The sequence below is a fragment of the Dryas octopetala genome, chromosome 4 (assembly GCF_963921425.1).
Source record: "Dryas octopetala chromosome 4, drDryOcto1.1, whole genome shotgun sequence".
In the NCBI taxonomy this organism is placed as follows: Eukaryota; Viridiplantae; Streptophyta; class Magnoliopsida; order Rosales; family Rosaceae; genus Dryas; species Dryas octopetala.
This window is the reverse complement of record NC_141369.1, coordinates 22791168-22811787: the sequence shown is the minus strand read 5'-3', so window position 1 is coordinate 22811787 and position 20620 is coordinate 22791168. Positions and strand designations below refer to the sequence as shown.

Sequence of the window (20620 nt, the reverse complement as noted above, 5' to 3'; positions counted from 1 at the left end):
AATTAAAATTGGTTCGGCGGTATGGCAACTTCTCACCACCCAGCAGGTTCATGGTTCGATTCATAACAAACCCAGCATGCAGATGACATTTTGCTAAATTAAAATGGCCGAAGAGACACGTGGCGGAAGATGGTTAGCGAGACCGCAGACAACCAACCGTCTCCTGCCACGTGGCACAGGGGCGGCGGGCATTCAACCGTGGGCTGCCACATGGCCGAAGTGGGCCAGTGGTCTTCCGACGGTGGGCTGCCACGTGGCCCCAAGTGGGGCCCGCGGGCTTCGAACGGTGGGCTGACAAGTGGCACAAGGGGGCCCGCGGGCTTCTAACGGTGGGCTGACAAGTGGCCCAAGTGGGCCCGCGGGCTTCGAACGGTGGGCTGACAAGTGGCACAAGGGGCCCGCGGGCTTCCAACGGTGGGCTGACAAGTGGCACAAGGGGGCCCGCGGGCTACCAACGGTGGGCTGACAAGTGGCACAAGGGGGCCCGCGGGCTTCCAACGGTAGGCTAACACGTGGCCCAAGTGGGCCCTTGGGCTTCCAACGGTGGGCTGCCAAGTGGCACAAGGGGGCCCGCGGGCTTCGAACGGTGGGCTGACAAGTGGCACAAGGGGGCCCGCGGGCTACCAACGGTGGGCTGCCAAGTGGCACAAGGGGGCCCGCGGGCTTCGAACGGTGGGCTGACACGCGGCACAAGTGGGCCCGCGGGCTTCCAACGGTGGGCTGACAAGTGGCACAAGTGGGCCCGCGGGCTTCCAACGGTGGGCTGCCAAGTGGCACAAGTGGGCCCGCGGGCTTCCAACGGTGGGCTGACACGTGGCACAAGGGGGCCCGCGGGCTACCAACGGTGGGCTGACACGTGGCACAAGGGGGCCCGCGGGCTTCGAACGGTGGGCTGACACGCGGCACAAGTGGGCCCGCGGGCTTCCATCGGTGGGCTGACACGTGGCCCAAGTGGGCCCGCGGGCTTCCAACGGTGGGCTGCCAAGTGGCACAAGTGGGCCCGCGGGCTTCCAACGGTGGGCTGCCAAGTGGCACAAGTGGGCCCGCGGGCTACCAACGGTGGGCTGACACGTGGCACACGTGGGCCCGCGGGCTTCCACGGTGGGCTGACAAGTGGCACAAGTGGGCCCGCGGGCTTCCAACGGTGGGCTGACACGTGGCACAAGGGGGCCCGCGGGCTACCAACGGTGGGCTGACACGTGGCCCAAGGGGGCCCGCAGGCTTCCATCGGTGGGCTGACACGTGGCCCAAGGGGGCCCGCAGGCTTCCATCGGTGGGCTGACACGTGGCCCAAGGGGGCCCGCAGGCTTCCATCGGTGGGCTGACACGTGGCCCAAGGGGGCCCGCGGGCTTCCAACGGTGGGCTGCCACGTGGCACAAGGGGGCCCGCGGGCTTCCAACGGTGGGCTGACAAGTGGCACAAGGGGCCCGCGGGCTTCCAACGGTGGGCTGACACGTGGCTCAAGTGGGCCCGCGGGCTTCCAACGGTGGGCTGACACGTGGCACAAGTGGGCCCGCGGGCTTCCAACGGTAGGCTGCCACGCGGCACAATGGGGCCCGCGGGCTTCCAACGGTGGGCTGCCACGCGGCACAATGGGGCCCGCGGGCTTCCAACGGTGGGCTGCTACGTGGCACAAGTGGGCCTGCGGGCTTCCAACGGTGGGCTGCTACGTGGCCAAAGTGGGCCCACAGGCATCCAACGGTGGGCTGCCACATGGCCGAAGGGGGGCCCGCGGGCTGCCACGTATCTTTGGCCATTTTAATTTAGCAAAATCTCATCTGCATGCTGGGCAATCGAACCGCGGACCTGCTGGGTAGTGAGGAGGTGCCATACCGCTGAACCAATTTTAATTTTGTTCGGATCTGTAACATTGATTTTATTTATCCTATTTCAAGTTGTACCTTTATTTTGCCTCATCTTAATTCTCACATTGAATTCAGTTTCCACCCAAGTTTTTCGCCAACAAGCCCATCTAATCCAACCCTCCTTCAATCTCCTATTAATAAACCAAAAGAAACAAGTAGAAAATCTGTAAAAATTCCTTTCTTCGGTTCTTCCCTGCATATTTTCTTTTTCCTTTTTGTTTCTTTTATAAAAACCCTCTCACTCTCCATTTCTGCGCGGGTTCTCTCTGCTTCTCTCCCATTCGAAGCTTCATCACGGATTCTGAGGTATTTCTTCAATTTCTTCATCACGGTTCTCTCTGCGCGGGTTCTCAATTTCACATTCCGAGCAAGGTTCATGGTGTCTGTGTTGGCTGTCTTTAGTCTTTACATCCTTGCATAATTTGTTATCCTCCCGGAGCACCCTTTTTCCTCTCTTTCTCCCCCAAATAGAAGATTCTCATAGTTCTTGTCATTAGTCTTGTTACATCCTTGCATAATTTGTGATCCTCCTGCAGCACCTTTTAATCTCTCTTCCTCCCCCAGATATGAAGTTACTCATAATTCTTGGTTTTTTTACACCCTGAAAGGAAATGGAGAGAGAGAGAGGGGGGGGGGGGAGCTCACATACCTAGAAATACAGCCTGCCACTTTTTAGAGTTATGGTACCTTGTTATATGAGGGAGAGGCAGAGGGAGAGGGAGGGAGGAGCTCACATGACCCAGAAATACAGCCTGCCACTTTTTAGAGTTACGGTGATGAGGGAGAGGCAGAGGGGAAGGGGAGACCCAGAAATGCCGCCTGCCAGGCAAATAATTTTGTGCGTCTGTGTTATACTTGGTTTATTTTGATACCTTTGTGCAAATCTGTTCCTGCAGGTGGGTAACTTAATATGCCTTGAGAATTTCTCTGATTTTCCACAACTTGGAAGATTTACTCCAGGTATGTTGTGGTGACATATGTTTCTATTTCTGCAGGCAAGACTATAGCTGTGGGAAAAGCAACCAAGCTTCCGTCAAATTAAGTTCTTAAACAATTTTGGTCTGAGGGTATGGCCTTTTGAATGTTATTTTGACGTGTTATGCTCGTCTTTTTGTATTCTTGTTCATAAATTTCGTATATGCTTAAATTTTATTTTACTTGCAGAAGTAAGGTTACCCTGGTCTGTCTTGTTATTTCATGTACTTGAATGGGTGTAGATATGAAAAGATTGTCAAGTTGATGAACGCCTATGGCAAGAAAGGTAGAAGGTAGAGTGGCATTAGTGGGGGTGGGTTGAAAGTAATTTTAAAGACTGCAGCATTAGAAAATGCTTCTAATCTGATCAACAGCTGTTATTTTGTGAGTGAGTGTAGCTGTCAAGCAGAATATTCTGCTTGATACTTAATTGCTGTAAGCCTGCAATTGGTGGTGTATGTAAGCACGAGTGAGGAGAAAGTAGATTCATTTAACGTACCTATGTATTACATGTCTCCCCATGAACTTGAAGTTTCTGTAGAGCGAAATGGATGTTTTAGCATAGAGATAATGGAAACTTACATCAGGTCTTGGCACATGGCACTGTATGGCTGATATGTAAATTTAATTGTTGTAATATAAATTTGTAAGCAACAATAATAAGCAGGAGAGATATATACTCCTAGGCTGAGAGACTATGCTTGTATTTAAATCATGTATCGAAATCTTGGACTCAAAAAATAATTACATGTAATTGGATTGGATTACATGTAACTGGCTACTTAGTGGACCATTTTTCTAATATTGGTAGAACCCACATAAGGGGATTCAACACATATATGAATCTCACCTTTATTTAAAAAATAAAAAATAGTTCACTATGATTCATCCATTTTTTTAATGAAAAATTAGCATTCGGTAAGCAAAACAAAAACCGGTGGTATAATATAGAAGGGCCCACGTCATAGAAAAAAACTCATATCAATTTGGTAAGCAAATGAGAGCCATAGAAAAAGAGATTTGAAAAGACGTACTACCTTATTTTTATCTATCTTTACCCACACGTACAAGTTAACTCCGACACTTTTAGTCTGAGACAAAAAAAGGAAAATCAAACTGTTGGGGTTAATATGTTACACAAGAATTTTCTTCTTAAGAAAAATTAAACTTCAAATAGTGTGTTGTTGGGTTGTTACGTGAGGAGGAAGCAACGCAACGATCAGAGAGCGGGAGGAAGAGGCAGTGCATACTAATGAGATCGAGAGGAAGAATGGGTGAGTGGGATATATACTATATACTACATAGAGCAATTCAATCACCTATCTTTCATATAGTAAAAGATTTTATTTTCCCAAAAATAATTGTAAAAGAGACAAAAGAGTCATTAGCAAACATCTCCTAAAAAAATTAAGTATTATTATTTAGATTATCTCAATTAACTAATTTGTGTACTTTCTCTCTCTAATATATTTTTAATATCTTAAAAGATATTACTTTCAGAAAAAACGATTGTAAAGACAAAGGGCTCATAAACAAACATTTCCTACAAAAATTTGAGTATTATTTTTAGATTATCTCAAATCTCTAAAAGAGATTATTACTCACACTTACCCATATACAACCTATACAGGTATAGGTGAGGTATAGGTGAGTCTCGCCTAGAGAATATATACAAGACCAAATTGACAATTGGATGGTCTAAGCAATTTTAAAATGAATTAACAACTATTAAGAAAATATATGACTCGGTGTCTCAACATAAATTAAGATTTTTTTGATTTGTGCTATACTGCTATGGAGGGCCGGAGCCCAACAAATAAAAATACGTACAAGTTTTTTTAATATGTATATATTTTTTATTCTTTTTATTTTATTTAAAAATGGATCGAATAAAATAACAAAAAATTGATGTTCTAATTGGAATTTGGTTGTAATATTGATTCATTTGTTATTAATTAGTCCCCTTAATTTACGTTTTGACTTGAACAAAATTATGCAGTGGCTGAGGCACACCTACTTGGTTTTGTTTGTAACTTTTGTAATTTGTACCATCACATTCACACAATCCGCAGCTGCAGTGTACTGTGTACCAAACAAAGAAAAGCCTCCTATAATATGCAAAAGGCTGTAGTGCCTGTCAGGTAGCCATGGCAGCAACCTTGTTAGATTTGCGTTCTCCATTTTTTCTGTCTCTTAACATTTTTCCTCCTCTTGGTTTTAGTCCTCTTCTTCTCTCCCTTAAACCAGAACCATCTAATCTCTCTCAATTTCTCTTTCTCTTCTCCCACCATTACCAACACCACATCATCATCTACTCACCAACAACCACAAACCACCCACAATTATGTATCACCAGCACCTTCCCCATCAGCGGTGGAGTTTCACTACCCACATGCCCATTCCTCAATTCTCACTGCGCCTGAACTACTCACTCACACCATCAAAGTATATATGCAATCTTTGAAATCAAATATTGTTTCATTTTTGAGATTTTGGGTTTTAATTTGTTTGATCTTTCTAGCTTCCTCTGTTCTTCATTCATTTGGGTGACTAGAATTTTATGTCCATTGTCCAGAACAAGAGCAAAACACAAAGGATTGAAGAAGAGTTAGGCAGAGCAAGAGCCATTATTCGCAAAGCTATTCTTACAAAGAATTACATCTCTGACAGGAAGGAGATTTACATCCCCAGAGGAAGTGTCTACAGAAATCCCCATGCGTTTCATCAGTTAAGTTCTTTTTTATTTTTTTATATGAACTATTTTTCATTTTCAATTCTAAATATTGGGTTTTGTTTGTTTCTTTGGTAATAATTTTGAATTCCCATCTTGCATTGAAAATTGGGTGCTCCTTTAAATCTCTGTTCACTTGCCACCTTGCAAGTATCAGTGCACAAGTAATTACCCCAATTGGTTATGCTAATGTAACAAGTAATGATATTTTGAATATACAGCATTCAAGTTTTTGGGAAACTTCCATTCTAAATTGTTTTTAATTGTTGGGCCTTCTGTGGCTTCTTACATCCAAAGAAAAGAAAGGTTCATTTGCTTAAGCGGTCCACATTCTTACCAACAAGTGGCATTATAAGTATATTGTATTATATGGACTCGTGGGCTCATATAATGGACTAAACAGTTCATTCCATCACAATATACTGTTATTAAGGTTCATTATACGATATGAACTGTGGGAAACCTTAATATACGATATCGTATATTGTTATTGACTAATAACAATTTATCGTATATTAACTTGACTATTAACTTGACTAATAACAATATACAATATACTTGATAACTTAACGAGAGTAACTTGACTATTGTTATTAATGATATTCAACAACTTGACTATACAATATACTTAATAACGATATTAAGTATATTGATATTAACAATATACAATATACTAAGTATATCGATATACAATATACTAAGTATATCGATATTAACGATATTAACAATATCGATTCGATATTGTTATTAGCGATATTAACAATATACAATATACTTAATAACGATATTCAATAACTTGACTAATAACAATATACAATATACTGCAAAGTCTGCAAGTATATTGTTATTGACATATCGTATATTGAGCCAAAGCAGAAGTATATTGTTCTGCAAGTATATTGTTATTAGTCAAGTTATTAATGGACTAAACAGTTCCTTCCATCACAGTAACAGCTTTCCCTCGCAGCAGCACCCTCTGATTCTGCTCATCTAGATGAATATTTAATACTCCCCCTCTAGGTGATGCCTGAAAGTAAACAATAATATATATGAAGGAAACAAATAATGTTATGCTAAGCGCATAGAGAGAGAGAGAGAGAGAGAGAGAGAGAGAGAGAGAGAGAGAGAGAGAGAGAGAGAGAGAGAGAGAGAGAGAGAGAGAGAGATTACCGCATATGCAACAACATCACACTTTCCCAGTTTTTTGCACCAGTATGATGCTAAGGCACAATGTGCACTCCCACAAACAGGATCCTGAAAGACAAATAGTATTTCCAGTTTAGTTCTTGACTTCAGCATAACTGAAATAAAGATCCAACAGCAAAAGACACAGGAAAAGGTTCCAAGCAGGCAGGTTATTACAATCTTCTCATTTAACATATCAAAGAAGACAGAAACATGCAACAAACATTTGGTTCCCAATATGGGGCACTTGAAAGAAACTTGCTCAGATAATAAATGCAAGCTTATTACCTCATCGATCCCATGTTTAGGGCAGAAGAATCTACTGTAAAAGTCATATCCAGACTCTGGAGGAGCAATCCCTGTTACAATCACTCCCCTACTCCCAGGACATTTTAGGATTGCATCATACTGCGGCTGTAAATCTGCAACAGTTTTTCCTGATGGAAGCACAACCTGGAACAATGTAACAAGTCTCACTTAAGATTACATGCTAAACTCCATATATAAGCCATAAAATAAAATAGAACTTTTCCATTAATCCATCCAAAAGAAAGAATTAGAAGCTTATATTGACCGACAAGCATAAAAAGGGTTGCAGGATTTACAAGCAGATCATCTGTGATTGTTGTCCTCCTTATATCAATCATAGAAGCCCCATCCAAGGCAGTGGAGATTAACGAAATCCAAGCCAGAAGGTTTGAGGCAGATATGTACTTGTATACTTTTTGGACGTGTTAGAGATCATTAATTGTCTATAATGTACATGCATATTGCTACTGGAAATTTCTATACTGCATCGCAAAGGTGGTGAAGATTCATGTTGGCAGAGTAATATCTGAGAGTGTGATCGATTAGCATCGCAAAGTTTTTGCTCCAACGTTGAAGTGCATTGCAAGAAATGATTCTTTAGTTCATCAGAAACTTGTCCATCTCCTTGGAAGGCTAAAATTGGTTTATTTGAGGGATTCCCCCGAGCATCTGTTGATTGTGGAGAATTGTTAGTTTTGACTTGCACAACTTTTGAATTCCATTGTGAAAGGAATACAACTCTCTTGGATTGTGGAGAATTGTTATTCGGAATGTGATAAAGCTTTTCTTTTTCTTTTTCCTTGGATAAGTTTAGGCCATCTTTATGTTCTCCTTGCATATTGGTATTTAATTTCAGGTGGAATACCAGATGTTACATACACATCCTACAACTTCACCAAGGCCAAGTTTTGAATTTTGATCAAATCCAAAGAAGCAGACTTTGATGGTCCAGCTCTACCTTGATGAATTCGATGAGGCATGGACCACCAGAGTCGATGATTCAAAGACAATGCAGCTAGTACAAAATGGGGTTGTGATTTTATATTCTTGTAAAATAGTGTTGTTTTTTTTGGTAGACCTCCGCCTTCAGACCCAAAACAAAAGAACCATGCGAGGTCTCGAAAGGCCCACATAGTCCTAAAACAACAGAGAAACACAAGCCACAAAAGACACATGCAGAGAGGTAGCCTCAGTAAAAAAGAAAAAATGAAGAGAATAAACCCATGAATATATGATTTCAATGTTAAAGATTGAATATTAATTCGAGAAAATTAATTTGGAATTACTAACTTTTTTCCTTATCAGAATTGAAAAGGCTAACTTTTTATTATTATTTAATTAAATACTTCATTTTGTTTGAAAAAAAAAAAAAAACTGACTTTTTTCCTTATCAGTAATTCAGTATTGAAAAAGCTAATTGAAAGTCAACTTTTTTTTTTTTTTTTTCAATTAATATGACTCGTGAATCGTGAATTCGTGATGATATATATTGGCAATAATTCTTCATCATATTATTATTACATGGTCAACTCATTTCCAATTAAAATAATAAAACCAAAATCAAATTTCGGATTTCATTCCAAAAATGGTAGACAAAATGGCTGTATAAGTTTATTTTCCTATTATTCAGAACAAATAGAGCAAACACAACCATGGAGCCCAAGCAGCACAGAAAAGGGGTTTCGATCTCTCAACTTTCAAACCCTATTCGCATCCTCTACACCATTGCAAGCAGAGCTGCAAACCTCATTGTATACAAAGTACGAAAGAGAGCCTCAAAGTTGAGGGAGGAGAAAGAAAACAAGAACAGTGACAGACTCAGCGATCTTCCAGATGAGATATTGCACCACATACTCTCCTTCTTACCCATCAAATCCATTGCACAAACCAGTCTTTTGTCTAAAAGATGGAATTATCTGTGGACTTCCTTTCCTATCCTCGACTTCTCCGAGGTCGGTCCTTTTCCGATATCCAAGAATATTTCTTATAATGAAAATCTTGAACACCAAGCTAAAGCAATGGAATCCATTCTGACCAGAGTATTGAGTCGCCGCCATGAAAACTCTAATATAAAGGTTTTTCGGGTTGATGGTTGTCTGAGTTGTTCTTGTTTGGATGATTGCATTCGTCGGGTGGTGAAGCATAGGGTTGAAGAACTTGTACTCGAAGTTGGCTCAATAGCGGACAGGTTTGATTTGCCACTCTGTGTATTTGAGTGTGATTCACTGAGGACTCTCAGATTAGGATATTTTACAGCAAAATGGGGGTTTCCATGTTCGTATGTTTGGGATATGAGTGGCCTCCGTTCCCTTCACACCATGTCTCTAACTGGTGTGGAATTCTTGGACTTGGACAGTGCCAATTTGGTTGTGGATTTATTTTCTGCTTCTTCATTCCCTTGTCTCGTGAACTTGACTGTCCAATATTGCTTAGGAATCACACATCTCAAAATCAGCTGTCAGAACCTCAAAGATGTGAAAGTTTGCGGAATGGATATAAACAGCCTCGACATCTCTGGAATGAGGCTGGAGAATTTGCATGTCTCATATTCATTTAACGACAGCAACAGTGGAAGTGGGGTGAACATCTTTGCCCCAAATCTACAAATTTTTGCATGGGAAAATAATGCCATTACTGAAAAATGTTCAATACAGAGCTTTCCTTCCCTGAAATTATTCTCAATACAGTGTCGGTCTGCGGACAATTTCAGCATGAACAACATTCATAGCGCAGTCAGTCTTATTTCTGGATCATCCCAAGTTGAAAACCTTATCATTTACTTTGACTATCTCCAGGTTAATTAACTCATTACCTATCTGTTTCTTGTCTACTAGTTTGGGGACTAATTGTGTACTATATATATACTGTTTGGAGGTGTTGGGAATCATTGTTGTCTATAATGTACAGGAAATTTGCTTACTTGAATGTGTTTTGTGGATTGATGTGGCTTATTTTATCTATGCATATGCAGATTCTATCCCAAATATATTATGAAGGTGGTCTACCATATTCATTTATGAAACTTAAGACCCTGCGAATTCGTACCTTTAGTTTGAACAGACATGAGATCGCAGGTTTAGCATGCCTATTCAAGAGCTCTCCCATACTCCACACACTCATAATTGAGATATGGAATGGTTATATAACAACAAATGAAGTAAGTTTTGGCATAATTCTGCTTTTATATATATATATATATATATGTTTTCCACACTTCTTACATTTTGAATAAGTGACTTGTATTTAAAAATTTAGTTTCAGAGATGGAACAACAAAATGTTGGACGATGCTGATTGCACTGAAGAGCAATACTGGAAAAGTCAAGCTCAGAGTTTGAGTCCCTTCCTAAGTCACCTAAAGGTTGTGAAGATTTCTGTGAGTGGGAATATGATCCAAGAGAATGTGATTACCATGGCAAGGTTTTTACTTGAACATGGAAGTGGATTGCAAAACATGATTCTCAGTTCGCCCAATCGTTCATCTCCTTGGAAGGATAAACTTGGTTTATTTGAGGGATTCTCCCGGGCATCTGCTGATGTCAAAATTTGCTTTGTTTTTTGATTTTCCATATGATAAATTAATGTTAAAATAGAAGAGCTTAATTAGTTCCTTAATTGTGGAGAATTGTTAGTTTTGATTCTGACAACATTTCTATATAATGAGGATTGGTGAAATTTATTCTTCAAATGATGAGAATTGATGAAATCTATTTGCTAATGAGGATGCTTTTTCTTGGTGGAAACTTACCAACATGACTGTGTTCTCTAATGTTAAAGGTTTTTTGGTGGGACGGGGCCTTAAAGGTCCGAGACCGATCGAAAACTAGGTACTACTAAAACGGCTTCTAGAAAGCCCAACAGAGTCAGCACAAGACTGAGGGGGACCATCAAGGATATTAAGGCCCATAAACGCCATAGAAAATGCCCATTTGGGCCCATAATGCAATGGTAGTGGGGCCCATCCCACAACTAGAATCCAAACTAAAAACATTATGCAACCATGAGGCCACAACTCACTAGTTTTGATGATATGAAAATAGGAAGCACAATACATTCTACTATTGTAGCATAAAAATTTGGTTACTAAAGGAATGTGGTGAAGCATATTTTGAGTTCAAAATTTATAAACGGCAGTTAATTAATAATAAAAAAAGGTGATGAGGCCACATGATCACCTAACCAATTATTCAGTGGCCACATGATCACCTATTCTTCATGTTCATGCATAAATACTTACAAATTCCATATTGAATTAGGGACTAGCTACTGAACACTTTGCCAGCTCTAAGTAAAGATTTTCACTTGTGGCAATTTGATACATGTCTACTGGCTGGTGTCAAATGTGGATTATTATATACAGACTGGTCTGTGATGTGAGGCACTTATGTTTGATAATTGGTGTCTTTTGGCCTTCATTCAATATTGTTTGGGAAATTATTGGTCTCATTGATTTCTAGTTTTGTACAGATAGATATTGTTCAAGGGATAAGAATTGATGTTATTTATTTGCTAATAAGGATTCTTATTCTTACCAACATGACAGTTCTCTAATGTTTTGAACCCAACAAGGTTCTCTACTTATTGGCAGTGTTTCATCCAACAAAACTAAAACAACGGATGAATCATTCAGAGGTTCACAAACTGTCCTACCTTCACTTCCACTGTGGAAAACTTCACCATAGAACCATTGGCATTATTTAGATTTTAAACATTTTCACTACCCATTTGTAATAGTGCCTCAATTTTACCGCTAATCTGGACTACAACTGAGTTGTTTTCTTGTACAAGCAGATATTTTATGCAGGAGATGCATTCATGTTTGGTAGACAACTGATATATGCAGAAGACCAGTACTCCAAAAAGAAAAGTCGATCTATCTGTTTCTATGTGCCCTGTTATTTTTCAGTCTCGCATGTATGAAAGCACTAAATGGCTTTTTGTTCTTTTCATTTCGCACTAATTTTTGGCTCATCAATAAGATGCAGTTTGAGTACAGCTTTCATTCACCTGTTTACAGTTTACCTGTTAAATCCAATGACTGCCATTTTTAATTTTGCTTGCTTGTCATGGTAAATGTGATAGCAACAAAGCAACTGCTTGGAAATGGCAATGACTGGATCTTTAAAGCCATCTCTTTTGCATTAAAGCCACTACCCTTTTCTCTTTTTTTCTGATAGCGACAGCAATTAATATTCACTTTAGTAAAAACTATTGGCACTAGATCCATTACTTATTTTGTTCCAGATGATATGGTAAAGTCCACAGACATGTAGACAAACCGTATTATTAGCATTCCATTATCAAAGCAAACATTGACACAGTGAATTGTGTAAGGGCATGAACCTAGTTTGAGAGCTTTCCACTTTACAATCATTTCTGACTTCACTCTAAAGCCACGCCAGTGTTTGGCACTACACAAGACTTGGTCATCAAATTCCAATCACTTGTGGCACACAATATCTGATGACTGACCAAAAGTGACTTAAAGTATACATGGACTCAATTATTTCTGGGAGTTTTAAAGTAAACGAATAATGATTTTGTGGAAAATTATTACTGTAAAAGTCATTAATCATCAAAGTAATGGAATTTAGTGCACATGCCTCTGTTTTAAAAGGCATTATCCCTATATAATTAGCTATAAAATATAGTAGATAAGACATCAGTTTCTATAGGCTTCTTTAGCATAATGTATATAGAAATTAAATTTAAGGGTTTAATATTTTGTTTTCGACCATGTTTGTTATTAATTATGAAACATGATACCTCACCAAAAATAAAGTTGCATCATGATGGTGATTTGGTTGGTAACTATGGCCAGCGAGTGGGTTTGAAAAATTGATTGTTGGTTTGCTAAATTATCCAAGGCCATAAACATCAACAAACCACTTATTATTGGACCCATATATATTCCATCATGAATCCAATGTTGCTTCCTACACTCTTCTCCACCATGAAGTTTCATGCCATTGATCTCTCTAATGGAAAATATACACAACCCAACACCCCCAGAAAGGTTTTTCTGCTATCCCTTACCTTAATTATGGTCACTGCAATCCTTCTCTGTCTAAACTACAGCTCAACTTTACCATTCCCATCTCCAAAGACTGATACCAGTGATTTGAAAAGCATAGAAAAAGGCGATCAATGTCATATATTTAGTGGGAACTGGGTTCCATATCCTGATGGACCTGCCTACTACACAAATGAAACTTGCTATTTGATCATTGATCAGCAAAACTGCATGAAGTTTGGGAGACCAGATACAGAGTTCATGAAATGGAGGTGGAAGCCTGATGATTGTGAACTACCCTTCTTTGATGCAGCTCAATTCTTGGAGATTGTTAGAGGGAAGTCATTGGCTTTTCTTGGTGACTCTGTAGGAAGGAATCAAATGCAGTCATTGCTGTGCCTCTTAGCGAGTGTAAGCTTTCATTTACTCATTGCAGCATTTACATGTTTATATCATAAAATCCATCAGCATAAAGATTTGAAACATTCCAAGAAACAGCCTTTTTCTTATGAAGTAGTGTTTTGTTTTCAGGTGACTTATCCTGAGGATATTTCTCATAAGTATTCCTCGAACACAGATTACTTCAAACGCTATATCTACAAGGATTACCAATTTACTTTAGCAACTCTCTGGGCACCATACTTAGTTAAAGCTAGAGATGCAGACCCAACTGGTCATTCCATCAACAGCCTCATGAACCTCTACTTGGATGAGCCCGACGAGGCATGGACAACTCAGGTCGAAGAATTTGACTATGTCATTGTCTCAGCCGGACAATGGTTCTTCCGGCCACTAGTATACTACGAAAATGGTCGTGTTATTGGGTGTCACAAGTGCCAACTAGACAACATTACAGAGTTTGTCACCTCTCATGGATACAGAAGGGCCATCAGAACTACCTTTAGGACCCTTCAGAGCCTTAAGAACTACAACGGGGTGACATTTTTGAGGACGTTTTCTCCGTCACACTTTGAAAATGGGCCATGGAATGATGGAGGGAATTGTGTGAGGACAAGGCCTTTTACCAAAGAAGAAAGGAAGTTAGATGGGTATGTTTTGGAAATGTACTTGACTCAAGTAGAGGAGCTAAAAGCTGCACAAAAGGAAGGTATGCAGAGAGGTCAGCAATTCAGATTGATAGATACAACTGAAGCCATGTTGCTGAGGCCTGATGGACATCCAAACTACTATGGACACTCACCTCATAGAAACATGACTCTGGCAGACTGTGTTCACTGGTGCTTACCAGGTCCCATTGATACGTGGAATGAGATTTTATTGTATATGTTGAAGACAGGGCAGAGAGCATCTTGATTGGAAGCTATGACAAAGATTGCTTGATGAGTATATATACATTTTATATATGTTATCTGTATATCACAATTTTTTATTTATTTGTAATTGTTATAATTATATATTTAATCATACAAATAACAGCAGTGTTTGATACATTTGGACTGAGTTGAGTTATACTCGAAGGATCTATGATTATGTTAGCACATCTTCCTGAAAAGGACAAGGTACTTGCACAATTATTATTGTGTTTGCTGGCTTATTCTTATATACTTGATTTGTTAACTGCGTAGTTAGAAGTGCATATGCACCAACTTGAGAAAAAAGCAACGAAATTTCGTTGTTCATTTCAATATGTGTGATTCTAAAGTGCACCATTTGTTCTAATGGCTAAATTAATCAGATGAAATTTTATGCATGTGCAATTCTGATTGAAAATCTTACAAAATAAGATACCCAATTGGCTGTAAAAAGAATAATTTTATTATAGACTTTCAATAATTGTAACAAGAATATCTCATATTTGCATACAACCAACCCCCCTCCCCACACCTTCCCTTTTACAACCATGAGTATAAGAAACATTACATTACATACATCAGGTTTATCACACAAACAGAATTTTGAAAGACTAATGGAGCATTCACAGAACACTCTTCAAAATGAGATCCTGATGAAGACCAAAATGTGCAAAGCCAAAATGTAAAGCACAAAAGCCGACCTCAGCAGCATGAGCCTCTGCTGATTCTCTGTTCGGCCACCAGCATAATAGGCAAGTTTATGATGAGGATCAAGGATATAATCAGAAGAAGCAGATCCTCTTTCAGATGTGCTTCGTCCAAACCGACGATTTCTAGCGGTATTCATCTCTATGTTGCTGCTTTCAAGCTTCCTCCACAACCCATTCAGTCTTTCTAGCTCCATCTCTTTCAAATGAATTTCATTGACCAGTCCTTCTGCTTGTGCCTGTATATATATAGATCAACAGAGGATAATAATAGATACATCAGAGAAATAAGAAGATATAAATATTGCTGGAAAGTGACAGAGAGACCTGTTTTGCTGCTAGCTGCTCAATTAGGCTGTGAAGTTGTTTATCCAAAATCTTCTCTCTTTGAGCTGCACAACAGAAATTGCTTAAAAATTAGTCTTTACAAGCTAGTATAACCTATAGTAGTTTACATGGATTGTCAACTAACATTGCAAAATTAGGCTGAGAAGCAGTTTATAAGTTTATCCAATAGCCACATGCTACCACATGCACCACTGAGCTGCCACATGGCAAGAGCCCCTGCCCTGCCATGATAGCCATGCACTAGACACACTTAGGTTTGATTTTTTATACTCCTTAAGAAGTCTAACTTTGACTATAAATTTCTTCCTCATTTGGGACTCGATTTGAAACCCTCTCCCCCTTTTCCTGTTGCAAAGCTTATTCTTTTTAAATTCATTTAAACCTTCTTTGGTAGTTTGGTTTATGTGCCCAAGACCAAAAATATGTCCAAAATAAAACAAACTACATGGCTATCATAAATTGGAAGTTTAAATGCATTCAAAGAGCACATAGAATATGCCAGATATATTTGTTGATGTAAGATACCTGGAGAAGGCTGACTCAGTGCACCATCTTGAATTTCTGCCCATTTTGACTCTAAATCTCTTACTATTGCTTCCATTGAACTCTAAGAGGACAAAATATTTTTTCAGAAATCGAGATAAAAAAATTAAAAACACACACACACACATTAAAAATTGAGAAGACATGAAAGAATCATAAGATCAAAGAAAAGATGCAACGGACCAATTCTTTTTTCCTCTCCTCTAACTTGTCTAGTATAGCTTTCTTTGAGGCTTCTATGTCATCTCCAGTTTCAACTGTTGTTTCACCAATGGATTCATCTGATCTGCCAGATCGACTGGCATCCAATGCAGTTTGTGAATTTTGCAGCTCAGCACTCAAATTCCTTTCAGTCTCCTCCATCTCCTAATAACAATAATCATCAAATTTCAGAAACAATTTTAAGAGTGTGACTTTTACATCAACCAAAATACCATATTCCCAACATCATAAGATAAGGGCTCAAAGAGTAGAAAATCCAAGCTAAAATATATGGTTCCGAGCATTATATGAGAAGCAATTAGATGACTATTTACATGTATGTGAGCATCATGTACAATTTAAGTTGTAGGAACCTTAACACTCACCATTAACTTCCTCCTAAAAAAATCTGCTTCTTGAATTTTCTCCTGTATTTTACTTTCACAATTTGATATAGCCCTTTCATATGCAGCATTTTCTTCCTGCAACGTTACCTCTCTCAACTGGGCCTGGCCACAAGTATAAATGGGAGCTATTAAGAAAAGAAAGACTTAATCACCCATTGACATAAGACTTAATCAGAGCAATAAATCACTACGTAAATTCCCTGAACTTGAACATAATTTGCAACAAAGACAATCATAGGCAACTATCACAACTACAGTCACATGCCCAAATAAGAAAATTCCAAACTTTGAAGAAAACATGCAACAATTCAGAGTTATAACAAGAATTACAGTCCATATCATGAAACTTAATCTACTCACTACGTAAATTTCCTAAACTTGAACTTAATTTGCAACAAGAAATTTTCATAGGCAACAATCAAAACTATTAAAAAGTAAAAACATGCTTATATAAGAAAGTTCCTAACTTTGAAGAAAACATGCAACAATTCAGAGTTGTACACAAGAATTACAAACAAAACCAACGACCCAGATACAGAAACCTACGAATTCGAATTAAATTATCCGATTGGCACAAGAATCACAACCAAGAGCAATGACCCAGATAAACAAAAGGCCATGGAAATTGAAGAAGTGAACCTGTTCGCGGGTGGTGGAATGGGAGTTCAATTGGAGGGCAAGAGCGGCATTGGAAGCGAGGGAGTGGGCGTGGAGGTGAGGGAGGCGTTGGGCGATGTCAGACGGAGGGATTCTGAGCCGTAGATCCTGGATCGAACGGCTCAAAGAGGCTGCTTTCTGATCCAAGTCTAGTACGTACTTCTGCTGCTCCGGACTGAATATTAGTGGGATTGAATCTGAACCGTCCTCGTCGTTGCTCTGCCCACCACCTCCTACTACGTCTGCTGCCCATGCCAACAATCCAGCCATCTCTTCTCTCTCTGTCTCTCACTCTCTCTCTCTCTAGTTGCAGACTTGCAGTTTCAAAGCTTCATATTGGGGAAAAATTATTGGGTTTAACAAGACGAGACCAAGGCCCATTGGGCTTTCTACATTGTAGCGCATTGCTTAGCCCAAAGCAGTGCGACCGTCGCTTACCTCAAACCAGTGAAGCATTTTATGAAAATTGCACTATCCAGAACACGAATACATGTAACCGTAATATTGGCATGCTGATATAATATTTTCAAAAATAATACTATACTTACCATATTTTTGTATCATAATTTTATATCATCTTACATGATATTTATATATTGGATACTAAAAATTAAAAAATAAAACCTAAAAAAAAAAAAAATACCCTTTCAGTGAAGTAACGACACATCAGATGAGATACAAATGTGAAGAAAAAAATGTGAGACAATTAACATTATTAACATTATTGTATTTTCAATTTATTTATATTATAGTGAATTGAAATTGGTCTAGTTGACATACCTGGATTCAAACTCTTCCCCTCCCCTGTAATTGTGCCACGACGGCCTCTTCTCATATTTAGATCTCTAAACCCTTAACAATATGTGTTAGTCACACAGCCTCTCTTCCATGTTTTAGAATCCTTCATCACTTTCTTGATTTTGAAAAAGTCTCCTAAGACCCTTCAACAAGAAAAAAAAAAAAAAAAAAAAGGAAATTAAGTCTTTCGTCAGATTCCCAAACCAAAACAAACGAGAAGAGAGCAGGAAAGTGACAACCAAACCCAATAAATATTATAAACTCATCAACTTCACCATAACCTTGTGATCCTCCAACAATGTCGTTATCAAGCACCCCTTTCCTCTTCCCTCAGACCCACTCCACAGTCCTCCCAGACCCTTCACCATTCTTCTCCCCAAAGCTCCTCTCAACCCCACTCCCCACAAACTCCTTCTTCCAAAACTATGCCCTCAACAATGGCGAACAGCACGAGTACTTCCACCCCTACCAAATCAAATCCTCCTCCTCCTCTCTATCTCTCTCCTACCCATCTCGCTTCTTCAACTCCGCTTTCATATACCTAGTTTTCATAGCCGACCTCACCATCTCTGCCTCACAAAAACCCAACCAAGAGAAACATGTAATCTCCTCCTTCAGTGACCTCAGTGTCACTCTGGACTTCCCCTCCTCCCATCTTCGATTCTATCTCGTCCGTGGCAGCCCCTTTGTCACCTGCTCAGTCTCTGGAGACACTCCGCTTTCAATCTCAACCGTTCACGCAATTCTTTCTTGTTCTTCAAGTAACTCGCGCACCAAGTACACCGTAAAGCTCAACAACAATCAAACATGGCTTATATACACCTCTTCTCCAATCTACTTTACTCAGAGCAGCCCATCTTTGATAACTTCTGGTGGGTTTTCTGGGATTATTCGGATTGCGGTGTTGCCAGATTCTGATCAACAATACGAACAAATTCTCAACCGGTTCAGTACTTCTCACCCTGTTTCTGGTGAAGCTGTTGTCACAAAGCCTTTTGCTTTGGAATATAAATGGGAAAAGAAAGGCTCCGGGGATTTGCTGATGCTTGCTCATCCTCTCCATCTTCGGCTGCTTTCTGGTGGTGATTGTGGTGTCACTGTTTTGGAGGATTTTAAGTATAGAAGCATTGATGGTGACCTGGTTGGTGTCGTTGGTGATTCATGGGCGTTGAAGACAGAACCTGTTTCAGTATCTTGGCATTCGATTACTGGTGTTCAAGAAGATTCACATGCTGAAATAATTACTGCGCTTTGTGAAGACGTTGAAGCTCTCAGTTCAACACCAATAACAACAACGTCTTCATATTTTTATGGGAAATTGGTTGCCAGAGCAGCAAGGTTGGCTTTGATTGCTGAGGAGGTGGCATATCTTGATGTCATTCCAGCCATTAAGAAATTCTTGAAGGATAAAATTGAGCCATGGTTGGATGAAACTTTTAGTGGTAATGGGTTCTTGTATGAAGGTAAATGGGGTGGACTTGTTACCAAACAAGGGTCAGTGGATGCTGGTGCAGATTTTGGGTTTGGAGTTTATAATGATCACCATTATCATCTGGGTTACTTTATTTATGGCATTTCAGTGCTTGTAAAGCTTGACCCAACATGGGGGAGGAAGTTCAAGCCTCAAGCTTATTCACTTGCAATGGATTTTATGAACTTAGGCAGGGGATCAAATCCGCATTACCCACGTCTGAGACACTTTGATCTGTATAAATTGCACTCATGGGCAGGAGGGGTGACTGAATTCGCAGATGGGCGGAACCAAGAGAGTACGAGTGAGGCAGTGAATGCTTACTATGCAGCTGCTTTGATGGGGTTAGCCTTTGGAGACACTTATCTTGTGGCCACCGGATCAACACTTGCAGCTTTGGAAATCCAGGCAGCTCAAATGTGGTGGCATGTTAGAGAGGGAGATAGCATCTATGGAGAAGAGTTCACAAGGGAAAATAGGGTGGTGGGAATGTTATGGGCTAGCAAGAGAGACAGTGGACTTTGGTTTGCTCCTCCAGAGTCAAAAGAGTGCAGGCTTGGAATTCAGGTGCTACCCATAAACCCCATTACTGAGGTCTTGTTCTCTGATGTTGGCTATGCCATGCAACTTGTGAATTGGACATTACCTGCTCTGAGTAGGGAGGGAGTTGGGGAAGGATGGAAAGGGTTTGTGTATGCCTTGGAAGGCATTTACAACAAAGAAGGTGCTTTGGAGAAGATTAAGAACTTGAAGAGTTTTGATGATGGGGACTCTCTTACTAATCTTTTATGGTGGATTCACAGTAGAGGTGAGGGTAAAAGGGATTAATGTGAGCTTCGAGTTGAGTTTTGTTGGTTTAATCCCATTTTTGACGATTTTGGATGGAGTTGCATAGTTAAGATTTTTATTCACAGCTTGGTTCCTATGTTTACTGTTATGTTGCTACAATGAGAAATATTTTAGTTTTTTTTTTTTTGGTCAAAAAGTAACATTTTAGTTCACATACAAATACTGGAATTATATCTAATCAATTATGAGCATTCTCTGTGCCTTGCAACTTATTTTCATATTTTGCCTGCATTCTCTGATTTTGACAT

General features: G+C 39.8%; 5 protein-coding genes across 5 annotated transcripts; 3 read left to right on the top strand and 2 right to left on the bottom strand.

Moving 5' to 3' along the window:
* Positions 1 to 6497: 6497 nt before the first annotated feature.
* LOC147288362 (uncharacterized) lies at positions 6498 to 7904 on the bottom strand. Its single transcript, XM_086241008.1, has 5 exons — positions 7550 to 7904; positions 7363 to 7478; positions 7046 to 7210; positions 6743 to 6826; positions 6498 to 6599 (listed from the first exon to the last, which is right to left on the bottom strand). The coding sequence occupies exons 1-5, from the start codon at positions 7902 to 7904 to the stop codon at positions 6498 to 6500; spliced, it is 822 nt and encodes a 273-aa protein (XP_086097134.1).
* Positions 7905 to 8718: 814 nt separating this feature from the next.
* LOC147288361 (putative F-box/FBD/LRR-repeat protein At4g03220) lies at positions 8719 to 10627 on the top strand. The gene is made up of 3 exons (XM_086241007.1): positions 8719 to 9861; positions 10038 to 10223; positions 10322 to 10627. The coding sequence occupies exons 1-3, from the start codon at positions 8719 to 8721 to the stop codon at positions 10625 to 10627; spliced, it is 1635 nt and encodes a 544-aa protein (XP_086097133.1).
* A 2391-nt stretch (positions 10628 to 13018) lies between these two features.
* Positions 13019 to 14529, top strand: LOC147288360 (protein trichome birefringence-like 19). Its single transcript, XM_086241377.1, has 2 exons — positions 13019 to 13489; positions 13610 to 14529. Exons 1-2 carry the CDS (start codon positions 13019 to 13021, stop codon positions 14390 to 14392), a joined length of 1254 nt encoding a protein of 417 aa, XP_086097503.1. The 3' UTR covers positions 14393 to 14529.
* Positions 14530 to 14874: 345 nt separating this feature from the next.
* LOC147288359 (golgin family A protein) lies at positions 14875 to 17568 on the bottom strand. The gene is made up of 6 exons (XM_086241824.1): positions 17237 to 17568; positions 16577 to 16699; positions 16173 to 16355; positions 15972 to 16053; positions 15426 to 15490; positions 14875 to 15337 (listed from the first exon to the last, which is right to left on the bottom strand). The coding sequence occupies exons 1-6, from the start codon at positions 17522 to 17524 to the stop codon at positions 15029 to 15031; spliced, it is 1050 nt and encodes a 349-aa protein (XP_086097950.1). The 5' UTR covers positions 17525 to 17568; the 3' UTR covers positions 14875 to 15028.
* A 782-nt stretch (positions 17569 to 18350) lies between these two features.
* Positions 18351 to 20539, top strand: LOC147288358 (glucan endo-1,3-beta-D-glucosidase-like). Its single transcript, XM_086240431.1, has one exon. The coding sequence runs from the start codon at positions 18351 to 18353 to the stop codon at positions 20349 to 20351; it is 2001 nt and encodes a 666-aa protein (XP_086096557.1). The 3' UTR covers positions 20352 to 20539.
* The last annotated feature ends 81 nt before the right edge of the window (positions 20540 to 20620 follow it).